Source organism: Sciurus vulgaris, assembly GCF_902686455.1.
Source record: "Sciurus vulgaris genome assembly, chromosome: 1".
Taxonomy (NCBI): Eukaryota; Metazoa; Chordata; class Mammalia; order Rodentia; family Sciuridae; genus Sciurus; species Sciurus vulgaris.
Genome location: NC_136461.1, coordinates 213,121,365 through 213,138,177, shown reverse-complemented (window position 1 = coordinate 213,138,177; position 16,813 = coordinate 213,121,365). Strand labels below are relative to the sequence as shown.

General features: G+C 50.4%; 1 protein-coding gene across 2 annotated transcripts; it reads right to left on the bottom strand.

The window, feature by feature from the left end:
* Positions 1 to 10,430: 10,430 nt before the first annotated feature.
* On the bottom strand, positions 10,431 to 12,478 carry LOC306648448 (UPF0488 protein C8orf33). 2 transcript variants are annotated; one of them, XM_079118635.1, is made up of 5 exons: positions 12,361 to 12,478; positions 11,958 to 12,272; positions 11,732 to 11,816; positions 11,438 to 11,584; positions 10,431 to 10,729 (listed from the first exon to the last, which is right to left on the bottom strand). In XM_079118635.1, exons 1-5 carry the CDS (start codon positions 12,364 to 12,366, stop codon positions 10,590 to 10,592), a joined length of 693 nt encoding a protein of 230 aa, XP_078974761.1. In that variant the 5' UTR covers positions 12,367 to 12,478; the 3' UTR covers positions 10,431 to 10,589. The 2 variants fall into 2 exon arrangements, with proteins under 2 accessions (XP_078974761.1, XP_078974762.1); XM_079118636.1 differs by having other exon boundaries at positions 11,732 to 11,810.
* Positions 12,479 to 16,813: the final 4,335 nt, after the last annotated feature.

Below are 16,813 nucleotides of genomic sequence, written 5' to 3'. Positions count from 1 at the left end.
AGCTCTCAGGCCCAGACGGGGCTTTCTCCTCACCCTCCCCACCTTTCCCAAACCTGCTGTGACCCTTCCAGAAGTTTCTAGGGCACCTGCCAGAGGCTGCTCTGAGAAGGAAACTGTGCCTCCCTAGAGACATGACCCAGAGTGTCCCCAAGCCAGGCGTGTCCCTCAGGCTGCTCTCAGGAGAAGGGAGCTCCAGGCGTCCCTAGAGACGTGACCCACAGTGTCCCCAAGACAGGCGTCTCCCTCAGGCTGCTCTCAGGAGAAGGGAGCTCCAGGCGTCCCTAGAGACGTGTCCCACTGTGTCCCCAAGACAGGCGTGTCCCTCAGGCTGCTCTGAGAAGGGAGCTCCAGGCGATACTAGAGACGTGACCCACAGTGTCCCCAAGCCAGGCATGACCCTAAGACAGGGGTGTCCCTCCCCTGCCGTGAGAAGCGAGCGCTGCCCTCCCTGCGGGGTGTCACAGTATCCAGAGCTTCACCCGGGCTTGGTCTGAAGGCGACCTCCCTTGGAGGGGGCGGGACCTGTGTCAGGAGAGTTCGAGGCCCCGCCCCTCGGCCACGCCCCCCGCAGGGCCTCCCTGGTCGCAGGCGGAGGGGCTCCTGGCCTGCTGGGCTTCTGCCGTCCTTTACAGCAGTGAGTCCCTCTGCTGTAACTGGGTCTGGCCGTGTTATCGTGGCGTCGTGGAGCGGAACCTCAGGAGAGGAGGGAAGGGAGTCCAGGAGACCACCCCCAGCCCCCAGCCCTGCACTCTTCCAGGCCAAGCGCGGCTGCTGCCAGAGCCCAGGCGGGCAGAGGCGCAGACACGCCAGCAGCAGGGAGCCCCAGGCCCTTCCCCCAGGCCCCCAACAGCCGCAGACCAGAAGCTGCCACTGCAGAGGTCTCTGGGAAGTGTGGACAGAGTGACTTAGCCAGAGACTGCCCCATTTTACGATCATGGGTTTTTAAAAAAGAAGTTAAGGCTGGGAGCCGTGGCACACGCCTATGATCCCTGTGGCTTTGGAATCTGAGGCAGGAGGATCACAAGTTCAAGGCCAGCCTCAGCAATTTAGTGAGACCACAAGCAACTTAGCAAGACCCTGTCTCAAAATTTAAAAATAAAAATGACTGGGGATGTGGCTCAGTTGTTAAGCACCCCTGTGTTCAATCCCTGGTGGCCACTGTCAGCGTGAGGAGACCCCTCTGGGAGCTACAGGCCTCACCCCGCTTCCCTGGGGCATTCTAGATAATTCAGCTCTCACCGTGGATGCTTCTGGGAACTGTAGGCCACACATTCATTCAGAATTCCCAGAGACTCTGCACTGTGTAATCTAGTGTTCTGCCCGTGCAGCCCTCACCCCAGAAGCCTATAGAGGCTCCAAGTAGCATACCCCCAGGATTCTGGGTAGTGTAGTCCAATATTCTACAATGCAGCCCTCCTTGCAAATGTCTCTGGGAACTGCAGGCTCCAATCACACAGGAACCCTAGGGATTCTGGAAAGTATAGTCTAGTGTTCTGCCCATGCAGCCCTAGACAAGAAGGTGTCTGGGAGCTGCAGGCCCCAAGGATCATGGACATTTTAGTGTTACGTGTGCTGGTGCAGAGCATACTATAGTGTCTCCTTGAAGTTCTGAGCCCTTTGGAATTCTGGGTATTGTAGCTCATTCTACTCTGAGAGCTGTAGGCCATTGATTGTTCTGAGTAATGCAGTCCATCTTACCTAAGTGGACCTCACCATGAGGCTCCTGGGATCTGCCTAGGTGCCCTAGATGAACCTGGGTACTCAATAAAACACTTGTCCATGCAACCCAAAACAAGAAGGTGTCTGGGAGCTCCAGGCCCCAAGGGGCTCTGGGTAGTGTAGTCTGATCTGCCTGCACAGCCCTCACTGTGGAGGCCTCACTGTTACAGGCTGCACTCTCACCTGGACAACACCTTCCCCCAAGGATTCTGGGTAGTATAGTTTTCTGTCCTACTGTTCTCACCACAGAGGATCCTTAGAGTTTCAGCCCCTGAGGGTTGTGAGTAATGTAGCCCGGAATTTTGCCCACTCACTGAAGAGGATTCTGGGAGACAAAGTCCCTCTTAGGATTGTGGGTAATGCAGTCCAATGGTTTGCCCACTCACCACAGAGGGTTCTGAGATTGTGGTTCGTGTAGTGCAGTGTTCTTGCTCAATTACCACAAAGAATCTTTGGAGCTGCAGCCCCTGAGAGTTCTGGATAATGTACCCTAGTGTTTTGCCTGCACAGCCTTGCTGGGAGGACCACAGGAGCTGCAGACCCCATGCTTTCCCTGGTACCCTGCAGATTCTAGGTAGTGTGCTATACCAATACAACCCTCACCACAGAAACCTCTGGGAGTCAGGATTACAGGGTATGCAGGCATCCCCAGGGATTCTGAGCACTGAAGTCTGGTATTCTGCCCCTGCAACCTTCACCCCAGAGGCTCCTGGGAACAGCAGGCACCCAAGGGTAATGGGCAGCATAGTTTGTTATTTTGTCAGTACAGCCCTCACTGCACAGGTCTCTGCAAGCTGCAGGTCCCCAAGGGTTACGGGTAATGCAGTCTGTCATTTGGCCCATGCTGCCTTCACTCCACAGGACTCTGATAACTGCAGGCCCAGAAAGATTCTGGGTACTGCAGGCCATCCTATCCTTTGCAGCTCTCACCCCAGCGGCTCCTGGGAGCTGCTTGCTGCATTCTAACAAACCACCCTGAGACTCAGGACAGTATAGTCCTGTTGGGAGAAATCCCAGTCCTTGGCTGGCAGCAGTGAACGTCTCAAGTGTGTAAGGAAAACTTGCAGGGAGGAGTGTTCCTCTTCTCCTACCTAGGAAAGTAAACAACTGCTCCAAGTTGACTCAGGGTTACCAAGGGAACCCATATAGGAGCCTGGTAGTCTGATCCCCCGTGGCACATTGTGATTGGGCAAGAAACCTATAAAATGTATAGCTGTTCCCACAATAAACAAGTTTGCAGGCTGCTTGCCACAATCCTGCTTCCACCCAACTCCCAGAGTCTGGGCCTTGACTCCTCACCCTTACCCTGCATATGAGCTAACCCAGCACAAGAGAAGCTACATAGTCCAACATTCTGCTCCTCAGCACTCACCATGAAGGCCCCTGGAATCTTTGGGCCATGTGCTTGCCCTGGTACACTAAGGATTCTAGATCATGTATCCCAGCAACTGCCTGTCCAGCAAAGAACTCCCCACAAAGGCCTCTGGTAACTGCAAGCCACACTGTTGCCCAGAGCCCCATTAATTCTGGGTAGTAGTTGTTCTGCCCATGCAGTTTTCACCAGAGGCTCCTGGGAACTGTGGGCCCCTCGGGATTCTGGGTAGTGTAGTCCAGCATTCTGCCCACATGACCCTCAATGTATGGCTCATAGGAGCTGCAGGTCACATGCTGGCCTTAGTAACCCAATGATCATGGGCACTGCAGCCAAGAAACTGCTGTGCAGTCTTCACTACTGTGAAATTTGCCAGAGGGCCCACCCCACTGTGAACAGACTCACTCAGCAAACCCAGCATCATCAAGTTTCTTCTAAAAAATTGTAGTCTTGTAAAGGAAAGAAGTCTTTAACACAACCACGATTGAAAATAATCATAATTCTTTAATATCAAATACCCAGTTAATACACTGTTTTCTCCAGCTATTTTAAATAAATTTTAGACACAAACAAATCAGGTTCAAACTAGGAGTGTGCATTGCATTTGATTAATATGTCTTAAGTCTTCCTTTACTCATCACCAACTTACTGGTAAGAGTAGATGATTTATACCATAGATCTTCAAGGCTGTGTTTTGCTTCTTTGTTTTGCTTTTTCTCATAGTGCCTGGGTTTGAGGCCATGTCCTCACACTTGCTGGGCACCCCATCCACAAGGTTCTTCTTGGAACTGACACAAATACAACATTTACACTTAAAGTAATTTTGAATTTTAACCCATCAACGTTTCACTATTTCTCAAGTACTTAAACACTATAAGAAAAATTAGTTATTAAAACATGAATAAGAGCAAGCAATCAGGTGCACATTAGCCCTTCCCCTTGGCCCCAGTGAGACTCCAGGTGCTGGGCCCTCCCTGCACCATCTTGAGGGGACTTCTGTGTTTCTCCTTTCTGTGCTCTTCTATATCTCCCCCAAAATATGCTCAAGCCACACAAAACACATTGACTTGTCATAATGATGAGCAGCCAAAGTCTCAGTAAGGAATACTGTTGTAAAACAAGTTCTGCAAAATATTACCCAGGAAAGTAAAGAACATGGCAGAACTTTCTCAGCACAGCAGGCAGTGTGGAGGGACCTCCCTCCTCATGATTTCCTCACATGGACCTCAGTCATCCTGAATCCACAGCGGTGTCTCCATGGGTAGGTGCCCAGGAGAAGGAAGCTCTGGTCCTCACCACAGACATGTCACCCAAGCATCCCCAGGTCATGGTGTCTCCCTAGGTGGATCCTCAGGCTAACGAAGCTCTGTTCCTCAACCCGCGCATCCCCAGATGTGGCATCTCCCAGTTGGATCCCCAGGAGAAGGAAGCTTGCAGAGGACACAGAACACACCCTCCCAAAATTTTGCAGGTAGTCAGAAAATTGTTGTGAGTGCCCCTGCTGGTCGCCGTAGGCAGTGCAGGACGCTGGGTGATCACTGTTCAGCTGGGTGCACCCACTTGTGCTAGTCACAGTGAAGCTCTGAAATTCATAGTACTCATTAATCCAGGTCATGATTTTGGAAATCAAAAAGAAGTAGAGCCCACCATCCTGTCTTGATCAGAATGGATGCAGATAGAAGTAGCAAAGTATATGGCCCATAGACAAAATCCCATTGATTTCCTATCTATCAGCAATCATGGAGCAGAAGTAGAGGAATTTGGAAACTGGAATAAGAGAATTTTAAAGCATTGACATTTAAAATAGCGACCCTGAAATTGACGTACTTGCATGTGAGTCTTAAGGTACAACCATACTTGCAGAAAATCTTGGAACAGGAGAAAAAAATCAAATGCAATATAAATAAATGTACAGATATTCCTTGTTCAGGCCTCAATATAGTTAGGATGAAATTATCTCAGACCTGATCTGCAGATTTAGTGCATTCCCAGCGAAATTCCCAGCAAGCTTTTTCTAAACCTAGACTAGACACCACTGACTGAAAAAGGACACACTTCAAGAAGGCACACATCCGGACCCCAGAACCTGTCAAAATACTTTACAGACTTGCATTTAAAATGTAAAACTCCAGAAGGTGTGCAAGACCACATGATTCATGATGAGGTTTTAAATACAACCCCCAAAACAAATCCATGAAAGAAAAAAACTGATAATGTGGACGGTATTAAATTACTCTGTAAAAATTCATATTAAGGAAACAAAAAGACAAGTCAAAGACTGGGTAAACATTTGGAAAGTACATGCCTAAAATAAACCTGTGTCCAAACTATAGTAAGACACTCAACAATATGACAATCCAGTGGGTGAAGACCTGAACAGACAACTCACAGGAAAGATATGAGATGGCAAAAAGCAGGAATGATTCTTAGCGTCACCTGCATGCGGGAAGCACAAACTAACACCCTGACTGCACTGCACACCTCCCGAGCTCCGAGGTCTGTCCTTAAGCAGCACACGCCGCGGGGAGGATGAGCGGCCACAGGCACTCTCGTGAATTGCTGGTGGAGCACACAACAGCTCACCACCTTCGAAACGCTGGCCATTTTCCCAGAAGTTAGACGTGGTGTCACCACGTGATCCTAAGAGTACAGACAACTGCCTCAAAAATGTATCTTTAGATGACAGCACGCTATTGCGTACAGTAGTTCTGTTCTCAATGGCCCAATACCTTAAGGGATCAGGATGTGCTTCAACAGGTGAATGAACAGCAGAACTGCCATGCGACCACGCCATGGAGGCCCTGAGGTCTCTGAGCTCCCCCAGGCCTCTGCTCTGGTCCACACCTGGACCACCTGGCCTGCCCTTATCTTTGCACACCTCACAGAGGGAAAGTGGGTTCTGTATAGAAACACCTGTAGATGCAGCTCCTGCCTAAGTAAAGAGATTAAAAAGTTGTACATGCAGGTGATAAACTCAGGAAAATGCAGGCCCAACAACCCAGGCCTGCATCTTTGTCATAGGAGCTTCCTGGGGAAGGACAGACAGACATGGAGGCAACTTCAGGAGCTCCACAGACTCACACATAGGGGAGAACCTGGAGAACCTGGAGGAGGCTGCCTTTAGGGCCCCTGTCACCCACCTCTGATTAGCTTGGAGGACCATATGGTCCAGCTTCATACCCCCATCCTGACTTTTAATTTCAGCTCCTTCCACAGGTTGCAACTGCGTACTGAGCTTAGATTCTGTTAATAAGCTTGTTTGGTGTTGCAGAGAGCTGTGCCGTTGCCTAGTCCTGATGCATAACCCCTGAAATTCACTGTTCTGGTTATTCAACCTAAGTTTGCACATTTAAGCTAAATAGAGCTCATCATCCCATGCCTTGACCTCAAAGAATGGTGTTATGGTTTGAACATTTGCCATCCATATTTTATGTCCCCAAATCCTGGAGCCCAGAAAGCCTGGGGCTGGACAAACCACCCCTCACATCTCTTCCAGCTCCCCTCTCACCTTCCACAGTTTGGACAGCCAAGATGTCTCAATCTCAGCAGGGATGGTCCTTCAAGAAGATACAGAGGATACTCCACCTGGTCATAGTGTCTCACCTGTGCCCACTGGGCCCAACTGGCCCTTTAAGGGAGTAAGTGTAGAACAGGTTGGGGGTCATTCCCCTCTTCTCAGAGCGACGTGAGACAAAGTCAGAAAGATGAGAGTAAAGGAGGCTGGCTGTTAGGATACTGAGGGTGGAGGCCTCCCCCTACAGGGACTGAGAACAGGGCTAAGGAGGGACCTCCTGCCTCCATCCAAATGGCCTCTGGCCATTGCACAGATGCCCTTCCCAGGAGATCCAGTTCCAGCCAAGGATCAGCTTCAGGGACTTTAGTCCATTTCCCCCAAAGTGGACATGATGCAGCTGGATGATACAGTTCCAGGGTTCTGGAACTTTCAGAACTGAGCCCACTGCCTGTCCAGCACAGGAAGCAAAATGACCTGCCTCTGACTAAACAGCTCCTCGAAGTCATCGCCCTACTGAAATTTGGCCCTACTGTCCGCAGGAAAGGCCACAGGCTGAGGCTGGAATGGGCCCAGGGCGCTGCATGTTTCCTGGGAGGGCTTGGTGGTTTGTAATTCTCTCACTCCATGACACAGGATTCGAGGTAGAGTTGGGTCAGGAAGGGGATGCCCCAGTCTCCTGGAAAGTGACTGCTCCCTTCCCTCTGCTGCCAGGCTCCTCCCATGGCTTCTCCTGGCTCCTTTCCTGGTTTCCTTCAAACTCTGCATCCTCTGTGCTGTGTGTGCACGTGTGTTGTATGTGCACGTGTGTTGTGTGTGCACGTGTGTTGTATGTATGCATGCACATGAATAAAGTTACTAAAAATGAAAAAGAGGGGTTGGGGTTGACTCAGTGGTAGAGCACTTGCCTAGCATGTGTGAGGCACTAAGTTTGAGTCTCAGCACTACATAAAAATGAATAAATAAAATAAAGGTATTATGTCCATCTACAACTAAAAATTTTTTTAAAAAAAGAACACAAAAGTCTAAAGGGAAAATAAGTCTCCTCTCCACAAACCTGTGAGAGGCATCTGTCCATCATGATCATGTTTTGTGCATCCCACTAGATGGGCGTATTCTGATTAGGGCCTCTCTGTGCCTGTTCTTCCTCTGAAGAGCTGGGATAATGACACACCATGAAGGTGGGTGTGCAGTGCGGCAAGCGGATCTCCGTAGTGGAGGCGAAATTCACAGCCTTCCCTCCCACTCTACGGTCCTCTCCTTGCAAACAAGCCCTTCCCCAGTAAAAGGGCTGTAGCACATGCTGGTGTGTGAGAGGCTTACTTAGTTGGTCCCCAGTAGGTCAGCCTGGCTGCGTCTGGTCTCTGGCCCCACAGGCATTTGCCCCAACAAACCAGAGCCACCTCCTGGGGTCATCTTCTTAAACAGAAGTCCAGCCAAGTGGTGTGTTCACACCTCAAATGATATTCTCTAACTGCCCCACAGTGTTTCCACTGAACACACACAGCCTTGTGGAGGGGGCTCTCGGATCTGCCCTGAAGGGGACTGATTCCTGACCTACGAATAACTCACGCTGGCTCAGCTCATCTTCGCATAACTAGAACTGCAACTTGGCAAGGAGAAAAACGACCCCCGGTGCCAGAGCAAGACAACTAGAGCAGCCAACATCCGGTGTAGATCAACCCAGCATCCAGAAAAACCTACAAAAAGTGAAGTCAGACACATCCTTTCTCTCACAAATTCTCAGAAGGCTCCTGAATGACACCAGGTCAAAGCCCCCAGCCTCACCATGGATTCCCAGGCAAACAAGCTGATACATCCAATCTCCCTACTCCTTGCTCTAACCCTAAACCTAACCCCAACCTGTACCCTAGATCCTGAATCATCACCCAAACTCTAAATAACCTGAATGCAAACCCTAATCCCCTAACTCAAAACCTAACCCTTAACCCAAATCTTAACAATAGGCACAAAGGATGAAAAGAGAAGATATGCCCTGGTACCTTCTTTCATCAGGCTCTCCAGTCCTAGAATCAGACCTGAAAGTCAGGGTCAAACAGACTGTGAGGAACAGGTCAGGGAGTTATCAAGTGAAAGTATGATGCAAAGCTCAGGGCTGTCCAGGTCCTTCATCCAAAGCCCACGAGGGACAGACCTGTAGTTCAAGTCAGTTTACTGGCTTGTTATAAGGGAAGCCTGCACAGGAGACCCATGGGCATTTGCTCTGCTGGAGAACGCATTTCAGGACTTGGTGGAAGAGTGGTAAAGTGGAAGCTACAGAAGACGCCTGGATGAGCACACAGCAAGTCAGGGCTGTGTGGTGGGTCCACGTCAGGTCTGATTGCTAGGTGGTGTCCTTTCTGGAAACCACAGTTAGGATAGAGTGCTAAGGCCTCTGATCTGAAGCTCTGCATCAGACAAATTGAGGCATCTTATGGAGATCTCAAATAAAAGGGACATTAGGATGTTTGCAGCTGCATGGTGATTTTGGATTTCCTGTTAATATTTCAGCTTTACCTGAACCTATCATCTTGACCTGATGAGCAACAAGCTGGACAGTGACTTCCCACAAAAATCTGATGTTTGCTTTCACAGAAACCAGTCATGCTAAGATCTGTATAAAGAACAATCCAGGCAAAAGGAACAGCAACTGTGTCCAGTTACTTCAGGAGCAGACGGGAGGTAATCAAGGCTAGAGCAAGAGAAAGACATCAGAGGCCATCTGGAGCATAGGCATACACAGACCTTACTTGGAACCTTGTATTGCAGGTACAACAAAGTCACTGAGCAGAAGAAATATGATCTTAAATACACAAAGGGGCACTCCAGGGAAGGCATGTGATGAGACAGGGGTAAGGGAGACTCACAGCAGTCAGGGTAAGAGACAGGGTCAGTCAGAACTACAATGATAAAACACAGATTTAAGACAGAAATGACATAAGCACTAAAGCACTGAACATATGGGGTTGGGCCAAGAGAACAACCAAGAATGACACAAGTTTTGTGGCCCAACCAATTAGTTATACCATGGAAAAGCAGAAGACAGGGAAATCTGGGGCCCAATCAGGTGTTTTGAATTTGCAGAGTTTGAATTGCCCATGGAACACCCATGCAGAGACTGAGTAGACAGCTGGGCTTCAGGTGTTATCTAGTCTAGGATGCAAGTTTCACAAATACAAAGATCAAGCTGCTAAGGAGAACTCCTTAGGTTTCCTAGGTCATCTGGAGAACTCAATGGTGCAGAGGGCCTGAGACTGATGCCTGGAGTAGTCAACATTTAGACAGGTAGTCTGCTAAGACTCAATTAAGGTATCTGTCTGGGTCTATTTGGGGCAAGAAGCTCCTTGGCTCCTAAGAACATGCAGAGGTGGTTCTCTGAGGAGGACATTTGCTCAGGATGAAGCAACATGAACAAAGGACCAAGCACTGGGGTGAGAACCCGGACCCAGTAGTGCCGGCCGTCTCATCCATACTTCTTCTAACACACACAACACTTTTCACTCACTATCCAGTTTTATCAAAAAAAGCCATTTATTAGGGTGATGTGACATAATACATAAAGCACAGGTCTGTGGCCCAAACTAAATGAGGCCACTGGACAGGATCATTTAAAAAATGAGCCCAATGTAAAATTATGTAGCTTCTCCACAAATCCTCATCACAGTGGCTACTGAATCAAATCTTGGAGACCAACTACGGTATTCTTTTTTCTTTTTTGGTACTGGGGATGAAACCAGGGGCAGTCTTCCACTGAGCTATAGCCCAATCCCTTTTTTTTTTTTTTGAGACAGTATCTTGCTAAGTTGCTGAGGCTGGCCTATTGCTGCGATTACAGCATGTGCCACCATACCCAGCAAGTACAATGCATGGACCAGGCAAAGACCAACCAATCCTACACCAGATAAGAGAATTCTTAGAACAGCTTTAGTCACAACAAACCCTGACACCACCCTGGGGGAGAGAGGACTATGCCAAGATGGGGAAAAGCTAAAAGAAATTGAATCTAAACTCTTCATCAGGTGTGTTCAGAGTGGCCTTGGCTCTCCCTACTGGACGAGGTCTGCAGATCCTTTGGCTCTTCTTTCTGATGGCCTCACCTACAGGTTGTACCTGGGCTGAATGGGCAGCTGTCAATGAAAGGGGAAGCAAAGAGTCAAAACTGAATAACAGCTCACATTACTTATGCAGTTATGAATCCCACACAACTCCAACCCTGTTATTAAAATTTACTCACCAGTTTCTCAAAATTATCAGGTAGGTATTATCACCACCCACATTTAGAGTCAGAGTTTCAATAACCTGACTAAAGTGTCAAGATCTAAGTGGTAGAACCAGGGTTTGAACCAAGGTTAAACTCAGCTCTAAGAGTCATACTCACAATGCTATGGGATGTGGCTTCATGTCCCAAAGAGAAAGTCAAAGCAAAGGCATTTAGGACACCTTTCCCCACCCAAGGAACAGGACCAGGAGAAGGCCAGCCACCTCACCCCAAACCCCACAAGGACCTCTGCCTACAAGATGTACAGACTCTGCTCAGATGTCCCTGAGCCCATCTCCATCCAGGACCAGTCTTGCTGTTTTCACTTTTTTTTTTCTTTTTGGTACTGGGGATTGAACCCAGAGGCTCTCAACAGGTGAGCCACATCCCAGCCCTTTTTATTTTTTAGACAGGGTCTCACTAAGTTGCAATCCTCCTGCCTCAGCCTCCCAAGTGACTGAGATTACAGTGTTGCACCACTGCACCCAGCACATTTTGGTCATCTTCTTTCCACTGCCTAGGCACTTCCTCTCTACCCCCTTGAACTAAGTGAATTAACCACTTCCCAGACACTCACCAGCCCTGAGGGCCCGCAAGGACTCCTGCCACTCCGCCTCCATCTGGGCCCTGTAGTCCCCAAACAATGAATGCATCAGCTGCCTCTTCCGAGGCAGGGGAGTTCTGTGACTCCGTAGAGTTCGGATTGCACCGATGGCCTGCTCTTCTGCAGATAAAAATAAAAGACTAGTAACCATGTATGCTCAACTCCTACCATCCTACCGCAAAAGCAACAATTCCATTCCCTGGCAGAACCACAGGCCACAGCACTGTCACTATCACATCCCCCCAACTGTATGCGAAGGGCCCTCACTCTGTTTCGGGGTAGGTCTCTGCATCTTGAGGCCCAGCTCCAGCTGCTCCACACACCAGGCCAGTTCCCGGGCCAGCTGCTCCGCCTGTGATGGATTGTTAAAAGTGGCTGTGAAAGGCCCTGGGACCCCAGCGGTCACGCCCATTTCCCTCTGCGCCTAGGACCCCACAGACCTTAGACCACACCCGCTCTCAGACTTGCACCCAGAATCACCCCGAGATCCCACCCTTGCCTGGGCCTCGGCGCTTAGCGGGGGTTCCTCTGCGGCGGGCTTCTCTGAGGCCTTCGCGCCTCCATTCACCACAGAGACCCTGTTCTGGGTTTTATTCTGCTGCTGCTTCTTCGAGACTGTGACACCTTCATCGCGGACGGGGTGCGCCCTGGCGACAGCGTCAACGCACGTGGGTGGCCCTGAGCTGACACGGGCAGCGGAAGGACTCGGGGCGTCCGGTACCCGGCCGAGGAGCTGGGGTTTGCGGGAGGCGCGGGCGGTACCTGGTCGCAGGGCTGCTGGTGCTTCCCGAGCAGGGTGTCCTAGAGCCTGGAGAAAGGGAGCCGGCAGGAGAGTCACGGGGCGCCACCGACTGCCCCGAGCCCCGCCACCAGCGCATCCCTGCTGCACGGCTCACCGCCATGCCCTACGCCGCAGCGGCCACCGGAAGCTACGTATCGCTCGAGTCCGACCTCGAACTCCGTCCCCCGGAAACACGCCTGGGATGCAGTGTTCCACAGGCGCTCGGAGGCGGGCGGAGGACTGGGGGAGGGGCGGGGAGGCGGGGCGGAGGACTGGGGGAGGGGCGGGGAGGCGGGGCGGAGGACGGGGGAGGCGGGGCGGAGGGCTCGGGGAGCTGGGGGAGCGGCGGGGAAGGTTAGGGTTACAGTTAGGAGACTCGCCTCCTCCTGCGCCGGAGTTGGCAGGTCTTGCTCGCGTCCCGGGCACCGTTCTAGCGGGCAGGATAAAACTAAACGGTGCTGGGGTTGTGGCTCAGTGGCGGAGCGCTTGCCTAGCGTGTGTGAGGCACTGGGTTCGATTCTCAGCACCGCATATAAACAAATGAATAAAATAAAGGTCCTTCAACAACTAAAATCAAAGTGTCCTCACAAAGCACACCTCTCAGTGGTGAGAACAAAAGTAAGCAAACAAAGGTAAACTGTTGGCACAGAGCGCTGCGTGGGTACCTTCGGGAGGATCAACGGACCTTTGGTGGAGACCAGAGCAGCACGGGACAAAAGGTGGGCCCAGTGAGCTCAGGGAAGAGGGTACACTACTCAGGAGTTTGCTCTCATTCTAAGAATGATGAGACAGTCGTTATAAATCATGAGTGATGTGACCTTACTCAGATGTGTTTAAAGATGGCTCTGTGAGGTGAACGGGCCGGTCGAGGGCCTCAGGACAGAGAAGAAGAGTCCACTGCACTTGCTGGTGGGCTTGGTGTAGCCCTAAGGGAGTCTGGGGAGAAACAGGAGGACAGCCCCAGACCTAACCCTGGGCCCGCCACCTCGGTGGGACCTCACAACGGAGAGCAAACACCTAAGCGCTTTGGTGAGACAGGATGCTAAAGGACCAGGGTTAGACCCAAAAGGTGGATGGTACTACTTAAAAAGAAAAGAATTCAGGAGTTTGATCGTTCCTAGCAAGGAAGCGGGGTGGAGAGTGCTTTCTGGACTGCAGAGCGGGAAGTGTCTGCTGCCTGTCTGGGGCGGGAGCGGGGGTGGTGCTCAGAGGACAGGAAGTTTGTTGGTCACAGACTTGGGGTATTAGTTATTTCTTGCACAGTAACAGCTTCCTTTCTGACAGTTGGGAATCTAGCACAGGGTAGCTTGGTGGTGGTTCTACCTCCAAGCCTCTTGTGAGGTTGCTTCAACTTCCAAGGGAAGAATATTAAAAATTTTATACATTTTAAAACCACAACAGGTGTGTATTTTAATTCTGGAAGCCTGGACGTTTTGGTAGTGAGTGGTTTCCAGATCTAAAGGTCTGATCCCTGCCTTCTTTGTCTGAATCACCCTCTGACTGTGTCCAGAAACACTCCTTCCAGGAAACTGCTGAACAGATCCTTCCTCTGATAAACTCCATCACCACTACCCACTCCTACCTATAAGGTCACCTCTCTTATTTTTCCCAATCCGCGCTTCACACCCCACCCAGACCCCTAGCAACAAGGCTAACCCAATCAACCCTCACCCTATTTCATGCCCCAACCAGCCTCTTCCTGGCCCTATATAAGTGTGTACTTTTTTTTTGGGGGGGGGGTGCTGGGGATCGAACCCAGGGCTTTGTGCTTGCAAGGCAAGCACTCTACCGACTGAGCTATCTCCCCAGCTCCAAGTGTGTGCATTTTAAAAATAAAACAGAACTGCTCCGGCATTTGGCTTTGGCTCGTGTCTCCATGTGATTCCTTTCATTGGTGCCGAAACCCAGGAGGGGGAACTCCTCAAATATCGAGGACCCCCTCCATCTCCCCCGTCAAAGCTTCTCGCCCTCGTCTGCCTCCTTAAGCACTGGTTACCTTGCAACCACCCACCGGTCAATTTCTAGGTGAGTCACCCCTCGGGAGGCAGCCGCTCTTAACTTGACTATCACAGTGTGTCTGGCCATGATGTCAGGCAGCCCCTGACGTCTGGTTATAGGGAGAAGATCACACCCCACCTCGGTCTTTATGGCCACAGTGGACTCCTAGGTGCCTCTTCCATTATCCAATCAGGCGGGAGGGAACAACAGATCCCTTCTTATTCCCTTTTTTTCTCTACCTTCTCCTACCTTCCTCCATTTTCCAGTAAAAACCTAGCGCTAGGTTCTCTGTGGCCTCCAGCCCCCGGCCTCCAGCATTTCTGCCTGGCAAGGGAATCCTCAGGTGACGACCTGACTTTTCCCTCTGCCCCCGACCCTGCTGGGTCCCGTGAATGGTTTTTCTATTTGGGGACGCCTAAGTGAGTCATCCATTCATTTTTCCGGCCCGGAGATTTCTCTCTCTCTCTCTCTCTCTCTCTCTCTCTCTCTCTCTCTCTCTCTCTCTCTCTCTCTCCACTTTCAAAGGACGATGGGGGCCTCTTCTCTCCCCCCCCCCCAGCAGTTCATCCTTAAAATGTTTACTCTCCAATTTGGCTTGCCTCTCACTGACCCCAGACATCAAGCCAAAAACTCTCATCAAATTCTGTACTCAGGACTGGCCTTCTTATCCCTTATTAGATAATCAAAATCAATGGTCTCCTGAAGGCTCCCTTGACCCTCAAATTCTGCAAGATCTTTTCAACTATTGTCAGCTCTTTAAAAAGTGGAAGGAGATTCCCTACATCAAGGCTTTCTCCCTCCTCCGGTCCCACCCTGACCTCTGCACCCCTTGTAGCTCTTACCAAGTTCTTTTAACCTGCAAACCTGCACTACCCCCTTCCGAGTCCTCCTCCTCCTTTGACCCGGTCGATGAACCCCCTCCTTATCGTTCCCCTCCTTCCGCTCCCACTTCCCCGGCCCCTTCTTCACCTGCTTCTGCTTCATCACCATTTTCCTCTCCACGACCACCTTCTTCTCCTTCCACAGCGCCATCTTCTCCCCCTTCAGCCTCCTTTAGCCCACCAGCCACCAGGTCCCGCACCCACAACCAAATTACCCAGCCCCATACAATGGCATCCTTATGAGAAGTTGCAGGGCCCAAAGGTGTTATTCGGGTCCATGTTCCCTTTTCTATGACTGACCTTACTCAATTAGAAAAAAGGCTAGGTTCTTTCACTACTGACCCTACTATTACATCCGTGAATTCCAATGGGTCCTACAGGCCTATAGTCTTATTCATCATGACATTTACATGCTCTTGGCTAACACTCTACTTCCTGAGGAACACAGACAGGTCTGGGATCTAGCTCAAGCTCACGCAGATGACACTCACTGGGTCAACCCCAATCACCCTAACGGCCCCCATGCAGTCCCTGAACAAGACCCAGACTAGGACTATAACACCACAGCCGGACTACAATTAAGAAATCAGTTTGCTGCCTGTATAATTGCTGACCTAAAAAAGGCCACTCGCAAGGCAGTAAACTTCCAAAAAATCCAAGAGATAACCCAAAAAAAGGATGAAACCCCCTCTGAATTCTTAGATCGCCTCACTAAAGCTCTCCAACAATACACTAACTTAGATCCTGAAACCCCCAATGGCAGGCACGTCCTTATGACATATTTCCTGTCCCAGAGCTATCCCAACATAAAGGCTAAATTAAAGAAACTTGAACAAGGGCCTGCAACACCTCAGCCCAAAATTCTGGGTATGGCTTTTAAGGTTTTCCATAACCGGGATGAGGAAGCAGAATGCTGTAATTACCATAGGTACGAAAAGGCAGAAAACAACAAGTTTCAGATGCTCACCGAAGTCCTACAGAGGGCCCCTCAGGGCCAACACCAGCAACCTATGCAACGTTCCAATCCCCCGGGAGCCTGTTTTAAGTGCAGCAAAGAGGGACATTGGGCTAAAGCATGCCCCACTCCTAGGACCCCCAACACACCTTGCCCTAAATGTCAGCAAATGGGCCACTGGGGTTCAGACTGTCCCACCTCCTGAAGGGGAGTTGCGGCCACAAGCCCCAGTAGTGACCTCTTGGGCCTTGCACCCAATGACTGACGGGGCCTTGGGTCCTCCTCCCCAGCTGTTACTATCAACAGGCAGGAACCCAGGGTGCAACTCCAAGTAGATGGGCACAGCATCAACTTCCTCCTAGATACAGGGGCCACCTTTTCGGTCTTCAGGGAGTTTTGGGGACCCACACTGCCTTCATCCTCTCCTATTGTCGGGATAGGAGGGAAAATCATACTCCCATTAAAAACACCTCCTCTCACCTGCTGTATAGACAGTTTCCCTTTTTCCCATTCTTTCCTTGTAATGCCCCAATGTCCAGTACCACTTCTCAGTAGGGATATCCTCTCACTCCTCAAGGCTACAATTTTTTTTTTTTTTTTCAGTACTGGGTATCAAACTCAGGGCCTTGTGCTTTCAAGGCAAACACTCTACCAGGTGAGCTATTCTCCCCAGCCCCCACATTTTTTAATAGCTCTCTTAGCTGATGATTTCACAATCCCTTTCTGCTCTGATT